Source organism: Miscanthus floridulus, chromosome 18, assembly GCF_019320115.1.
Source record: "Miscanthus floridulus cultivar M001 chromosome 18, ASM1932011v1, whole genome shotgun sequence".
NCBI lineage: Eukaryota > Viridiplantae > Streptophyta > Magnoliopsida > Poales > Poaceae > Miscanthus > Miscanthus floridulus.
Genome location: NC_089597.1, coordinates 110,286,953 through 110,294,490, shown reverse-complemented (window position 1 = coordinate 110,294,490; position 7,538 = coordinate 110,286,953). Strand labels below are relative to the sequence as shown.

The 7,538-nt window shown below is 48.6% G+C and overlaps 1 protein-coding gene across 1 annotated transcript; it reads left to right on the top strand.

The window, feature by feature from the left end:
* Nucleotides 1–723: 723 nt before the first annotated feature.
* Nucleotides 724–6,420, top strand: LOC136522917 (uncharacterized). The gene is made up of 9 exons (XM_066516715.1): nucleotides 724–3,226; nucleotides 3,335–3,483; nucleotides 3,562–3,624; nucleotides 3,711–3,863; nucleotides 3,938–4,101; nucleotides 4,212–4,359; nucleotides 5,197–5,319; nucleotides 5,482–5,569; nucleotides 5,690–6,420. Exons 1-9 carry the CDS (start codon nucleotides 976–978, stop codon nucleotides 5,857–5,859), a joined length of 3,309 nt encoding a protein of 1,102 aa, XP_066372812.1. The 5' UTR covers nucleotides 724–975; the 3' UTR covers nucleotides 5,860–6,420.
* Nucleotides 6,421–7,538: the final 1,118 nt, after the last annotated feature.

Genomic DNA, 7,538 nt, shown 5'->3' with positions numbered 1-7,538 from the left:
ACACCAGTAATAAATAAAATGAAATTGATAAAATGTACATTAAAGAAAGTATATGTATTTGGTATCATGCAAAATTGTATAAACGACATCTGTCACTACGCGAAAGTTCTAGTAACATCACCATGTACTTTGGAGGGCTAGATTTTAACGTTGAAAGGTGTAAATTGTCGTCAATTAGATAAGGGTTTTATAACGGTAGAAAATGCAGAAACATATTTGCATGGATAACCGTTTCAGATCTAGCTTATGCATCATATACGCTACATAGATTCGATTGCCGTATACGGCCTATAACGGGTATATCATGGTTTACGCAGAGAATCTATCTCAGATCTATACGTTAAATTCGATGTGTCATCAAAGTAATCCTCTGACAAGAAACAAGACTATTAGCTCCATGTGAAAGATTCTTTAGTTATGCCGTCTCCATACACAACTCTTTTCTACTAACCCTATAATAGAAAAGCAAAAACTTTGTTACAAAAATCCAACACCAACCAGAGAAAAGGAGAAACAGAAAGGAAAAAAAACACCATAAACAAAGTCGGACCGAGTAGGAAACTACAAACCTCCTGCATAAGGAAAATCGCCGCCGAAAGAGTATAATAGATAGAAAACCAGAAAACGAAAGTGAAAAGAAAACCAGCCACCGAAGCGAGCCGAGGGTTTTTGAGTAATCCGACGCGAGCACGCAGGCTGCCCCTGCTACTACTCGTCTAGTCCCCCTTCCCCGGCTCCCTCCCTCCCTCCCATTCCCCGCAAACCAAGCGACGACGCGGCCCACGCCATGAGCTAAACATTGAGCCAGTCGCCGCTCCAGTCCTCTGCTCTTCCTTCCGCCCGCGCCAGCGCCTCGGGGCCGTGCGGGGGCTAGGGTTTGGATTCGTGGGTGGAGCCCGAGGCTAGATCCAGCAGGGGGAGGAGGGAGGTTCACGAAGGAGGGGAGGGGAGGGGTGGTGGGCCCAGCCGGCGCGGATGGCCGCCACCGCCGGGGCGTCGGATGACAGCGGTAGCGTCGGTGGCGGCGGGGGCGGCGAGCGGATGAAGCTGCTGTGCAGCCTGGGCGGGCGCATCCTCCCGCGCCCGGGGGACGGCACGCTGCGGTACGCGGGCGGGGACACCCGGATCGTGTCCGTGCCGCGCGGGGTGTCGCTGCCGGACCTCCTGGCGCGGCTCGCCGACGCGTACGGCGGCGCCACGGGCCCGCACTTCGCCGTCAAGTACCAGCTCCCCGACGAAGGGCTCGACGCGCTCATCTCCGTGTCCTCGCCGGAGGATCTCGATAACATGGTCGAGGAATACGACAAGCTCAGTGGCGCCAGCCCGAAGCTTAGGGTGTTCATCTTCCCCATCCTGGATGCGGCGGGCGGCATCGGCGCCACCGGCGGGGAGGAGTTGGAGATCGGGAGCTTCGACGCGGGCCTTCGGTACCTGGAGGCCGTCAACGGCATTGTGCGCAAGGACAGCATCGCGAGCCTCTCGTCCACGCAGTGCTCTGACGGGGGGCTGCCCCCTCCGGCGCCGTCAGGTGGCGGCGGCGGTCCTGGGTCTCCAGCTGGGCTCTCCCCCACCTCCACTAGCTCAAATGATGCTGCGAGATCGAACATCAGTGGGGCTGGGGTGGCGCCTCCGCCCCTTGTTGATGTCTTCAGCAATGCTGCTCCTGCTCCAGTACAGGTTAAGCCACAGGAGATTGCTGCTGAAGGGAGGGCTCCCCAGGCGAATCCACATCCACATCCAGAGGTAGCTACACATCCCCATCCGGAGGCAGCGAGGTACCGGCAACCACTATCACAGCTGCCACCACTGCCGCCTGTGTTCATGAACGATCATAGAGATGCCATTCACGGTCCAAGATTCGAGGACTGCCACATGTGCTTGAAGGCATTGCCTCACGCCCACTCTGATCCGGTGGTGAATGAGTATGGCAATGAGGTGCATGGAGGGGCTGCTTCTGAGCCCGGGCCTGTGTTCATGAGCCTGCGGCCTGAAGATGTGGCAAGGATGATGATACCGGAGAGGGGTGTTCAGGCACCAATGGGGGCTTATGGATACACACATATGCATCCAGTGCCACAGGAGAGGGTGTATGTGCCCAAGATGGAAGGGGTTACAAACTCAGTGCTCATTGATCCAACTGGCTTGCATCAGCATGTGTATGTGCAGCAGCAAATGCCGCCGCAACAGTTGCCATCGACCTATGGGTTTAGCCATATTCCTGTGATTCCTAGCGAGAAGGACAGAGTAGTTTCTCCAAGTTCTGCCCATACTGATGTTGCGAGCTCTCATCATCAATTTGTGCAGCAGTCACAGCAGCATTTACCTTCTGGCCAAGGGATGCCTCAGTATTCAGTGAAGCCTGCTAGTCCCAATAACCCGCTTGCTGGTGAAGGTAGTGCAAGTGGCAATTCAAGGCATCGTGAGGATGGACAGGTGTATCGTGACAATGCGCCTCCAGTAGCACCTGTGGCTGTGCCAACGTACATGGCAAATGTGGACAGGATGATGGATTCACTCCGGATGAGCCCCAGCGAGGTTTCTGGCTCTACTGAAAAAAGGAAACATGCAATGTCTCCTGACAGTGGTTTACCCCAGAATGCAGTGCCAGATCACTCTCAGGGGCATCCAGAGAATAGTATCAGTACCTGGCCAGATACCCGAGCAAATGAGGTTCATCCAAGCAACACCAATACTTTTTTTGATGTTAGTGAACCAAAGGTATTGCTTCAAACTGAATCTGCACCACCACCTTCTGTGGCCAGCTCTTATCTGCACAATGTCCAGCATGTTAATATGAGCCATATGCCACATATGATGAGCATTGGGGGACCCTATTCTAGTTATGTTGTTGCTACAGTCGGACCTGGTGGATTGCCTCAATCAACTTATGGTATTGATATGGTCTATCCAAATGCCACTGTTAATCCAGTGAGTGAGAGAAGAGATGTTCCGCCTGAAGTTTATCACAAGGAAGCTCCACATGAAGTCGTAGCTCCTCCAAACACAGTTCAGTTGCCGACAGCAGCATTGCCAAACCATGCTCCAAATGTGGATCAAGCAGCTGCAAATGCACATGCACTGCCACCAAGACCTAAGAGGGTAGCAAGCAGGGAGAACATCAGCCCAAAGGATCCCCATCCACACAACTCTTTGTTGAACTGCAAAGGGCCAGATCTGAATATTCCAGCTGAGGATGTTTCTCTCCAGAAACAGTCAGATCACAAAGGTACAGATGCAACACATGCTTTTTATATCACAAATATTCCATTCTTACTTTACTCTGAAACCTTGTCAATATACTTGTGAGTTTTATTCATGTCGATCATCAATCCAGGTGATGACATCTCTAACCCAGATTTACTGAGTATGGAGGATGGGTTAGCTACATCTAAAGCTCAGTCATCCGAGCCTCAACCTCCTCTGGTAAATGATGGAGTTGGGGCCGTTACCAATAAAGTAGAAGGTGAAGTCCACCCCAACGAGGTTAGGAACTGATTATCTAGATGCTCCTAAATGTCCTCATTTATGTTAGCCAAAATGCTAAACAAGGGAAGCGTGCAGGTTTCCAAGAGCAGGCCAGCAGATTGGATTTCAGGATTTCCAGTTTCAGATGGACGCCTGCAGGTTAGGATCATAGTATAGCTTATTAAGCGTGTTCATCTTTAATATTGTACCGTGGTTATAGCATTTTGCATCCATGGCTGTTGCAGATTATAAAGAACAATGACCTTGAAGAGCTCCAAGAGCTTGGTTCTGGAACTTTTGGAACTGTCTATCATGGTAAATGGAGAGGCACTGATGTTGCAATAAAACGAATCAATGATAGATGTTTTGCTGGGAAACCATCTGAGCAAGAAAAGATGGTTTGTTCTCATACTTCATATCTTTGTTTTTTCTTAAGCTTGTCTGTATATTGATATGCCTTGAATATTTTCAGCGGTCTGACTTCTGGAATGAAGCATCTAAACTTGCCGATCTGCACCACCCAAATGTTGTCGCTTTTTATGGTGTTGTTCTTGATGGGCCTGGGGGATCCATTGCCACAGTTACAGAATATATGGTCAATGGCTCACTTAGGACAGCTTTGCTAAAGAATGCCAAGTCCGTTCCTTTTACATTGCATATAAGTCACCTTCTGTAATGATATATGCTGCTCATAATTAGAAATTGATGGTGCTACATGGCGCTGATGTTTACTTTTTTCTGGGCAGAACCCTCGATCGACGTAAGAGATTAATTATTGCCATGGATACAGCCTTTGGAATGGAATACTTGCATAGCAAAAACATCGTGCACTTTGACCTGAAAAGTGACAATTTGCTTGTTAATTTAAGGGACCCTCAGCGTCCAATATGCAAGGTAAGCAGCACAGTCAATCCTATTATTATACTATTCTTGCACTTAGTTGCTAGATCACTGACTTCTCTTGTTTGTCATATTCACTTTGCTTGACATAGGGAGACCATCCTGTATCAACTTTCCATGTTTAGCAGTAAACTATATTTTGTTGCTGTAAAACAAAATGCTTTTGTAAGTTTGAAGTACATTACGTGTTACTATTATGAGATGGGCATTTAGTTTGGCAGCTCAAGAACTGCTGATAGGACTGGAGTCACTGGACTCTTATCCACAGATAATACTTGTTACTTAAGCAAATTGTTATGTGTCTCTAAAATTATACACATTTGATGGGTATCACAAACTGAGGTTTTTGATTGGCACTTGGATGAACATGTAATATGTATGCTTCGATGTAGCAGTTTCTGTCATGGACTCGGTGCTGCATAAAGAAAAGTCTTACAACACAAATGATGTTTATTGCTATACAATCTAGGACTAAACACCTTAGCTGGGGATCATTGTGGCCTTGTGGCTTAACTGACACATCCTATTATTGGCACTTGAAGAAATATGGAATACAATTGACTAGATGATGGAACAGTTCCTTTCGTTGTACTGTGAATAAAAGTACAAACTTGAATGGAGTGCATGGATGTACAGTTTAATGAGAAAGAAATGCTAATAGTCTGATATGGTCTTGTATGTAGCTTCAGAATTGCTTGTTTGCCATCTGAATTTTGTATGCTGTTATAGTTGGATGCCATGCATTAACATCTTAGCATGTTAAGCATGTAGGGATATTAGCTTCCATAATTTGGGTAACACTAAACAATACCTCTTTTCCTATATTTGTAGGTTGGTGATCTTGGGCTTTCAAAAGTGAAGTGTCAGACCCTCATCTCTGGAGGTGTCCGGGGAACACTTCCATGGATGGCCCCAGAACTTCTGAATGGTAGCAGTAGCTTGGTCTCAGAAAAGGTGTGATAGTTGGTTTCTATTCTTCAGTATACATATGATTTGTATTCTTTTGGTTCTGCTGGCACCTTGAAGTTCACATAGAATTGACACATGAATGTTGACATACTGGCTCTTCCAGGTTCTCACTTGGAACTGACACAAATGTTGCTATGCTGGCCTCAGGTTGATGTATTCTCTTTTGGGATTGTTCTCTGGGAACTGCTAACAGGAGAAGAGCCATATGCGGATTTACACTATGGTGTTATAATAGGTGGGTACAAATCTGCTGTGGCAGTAAGTGTTTCTTACCCCGTGGGAGTTCTATTGCAGTAGATGTGGTCAATAATCCTTATTGATTAGATCTAAACCTAAAATGACCTTTTGTATGCAGGTGGCATTGTGAGCAACACTCTACGGCCGCCAGTGCCCGACTCCTGTGACCCAGAGTGGAGGTCACTAATGGAGCAATGCTGGTCAACAGAACCATCTGAGCGGCCAAACTTTACAGAGATTGCAAACAGGCTGCGCTCCATGGCAGCGTCCCAGAAAGTACAACATTAAGGGGCCACCAGTATGGAGAAGTTATAGCGGAGCAGCAGTCGTCAAACTTTGCAGGTTATATCCGTGGACCAGTTCGCCACCTGCCATATATGCCTAGGATCTGTTCATACCCTTCATTTGTTCGTATATGTAATCAAAAGTTACCCGCCAGTGTGTCTACAAAGTGTCGCAATGGACGCAGCAGATGCCTATTCATTCATTCATACCGTTTTGGTCGAGAGGTGCGTTCAATAAGTTACTAGTCTAGTGTCCGTTATAGGGGAGAGTCAGATATTATTATGATTATTTCATTTTCTTCTTCTTTTTCACCCTTTACTCTGGGTAATAATTCGGTTACTTGGAAACTGTTGGTCAGTCGGTCAGGTCGGTCGGTCGGTCAGTTAGAATGTGAACTGGTTGTTGGTGGGTAAGTATGGTTTGTTGGTATATTACAAGTCTGGGAACAGAGAGTGAGGTCCTGCTTGTAACAAGACCTGCTTTGGTTTTGTGATTGAGTTATAGTGCTATATACTGAAACCCAAATTCCCCGGTGGTGTTGTAAAATCTGAGCTGTTTGGTGCATGTCTTTGGTGGGAGCATCGTCTCCACTCTCCAGATATGTGTGCTTCCTTGCTTCCTGCAGCTTTGCATCCCTTGTGTTCCCCATGCTCCTCCGGGCTATGTAGTGAACAATGGTGATGGGCGAGGGCTCAGCGTTGCGGCTTGAAGTTGTCAGGTTGTGGGCTGAGGAGCGAGGACCGCAGAGCGAGCAGGCAGCCAGGGCGACGACGACACTGGGAGGCAGGGAGCAGCTAGTCGACGGCCGTGCAGTCGTGATGGCGACGGCGACGCACGCATGGTCCCCCCCAGTTCCGGGAGGCGGGAGGCGTGGTGGTGGCGCGCCCACCATGACCCCGCACGCACGCCGCGATCCGGCGTGTCACGTATGGGGCGCACGCCCCATGCGCGTTGCCGTGTACGCGTGCGCTCGCGCCAACGCAGGAATCGCATCCGCCGATCCATCCATCCACCCCATGTCCCCATGGGCAAGTGGGTCGTATCCATACTTGACCGTGCCCACCACACCGGCACCAGCTTGCCGAAAATCTCTGCACTCTCCACGACGCCACCGGAGGGAACCCAGATCCAGCATCGCGGGTCGCGACTCGCGACGCGGCAGTATATATTTTTTGGTGTTTCTTTTTTTTTTAACCGCAAAAAAAAAAAAGATGGTTTGTAGGCCTGACTAGTGGGCCCTTGTTTTCTTTCGTGATCCCGCAGTCCCGTTCATCCATGCATTTGCAATTAGCATCTCTAGCCATAGGAAACCTATGCCTGGGATTAAGAGGGAAAGTGAGGTCTCTCGATCGACCACGCCACCAAGTGCTCTTGGATCTCGAACAAAATAACGCGGATCTCTGCCTTTTGTTTTTGGAAGTACTAGTGTATATATGAATACGATCACGGCGGCGTTTATGACGAAACTCCCAGATCCCCAACTAACAGCGACCAAGAGGCCGTGTGTGTCTGTACCCAAGCATTTCGTGCACCTACCGGACGCAGTTCACTTTGTTCACAAGACACGGCGGCATATGCAGTGCGGCTTTGCACAGCACTAGACCAGCTGTCCACGGAACCAGAGAGTACCAGACACGCAGGCATGATTACGAAGCTCTACACTATAGTGGGCTGCCGACGTC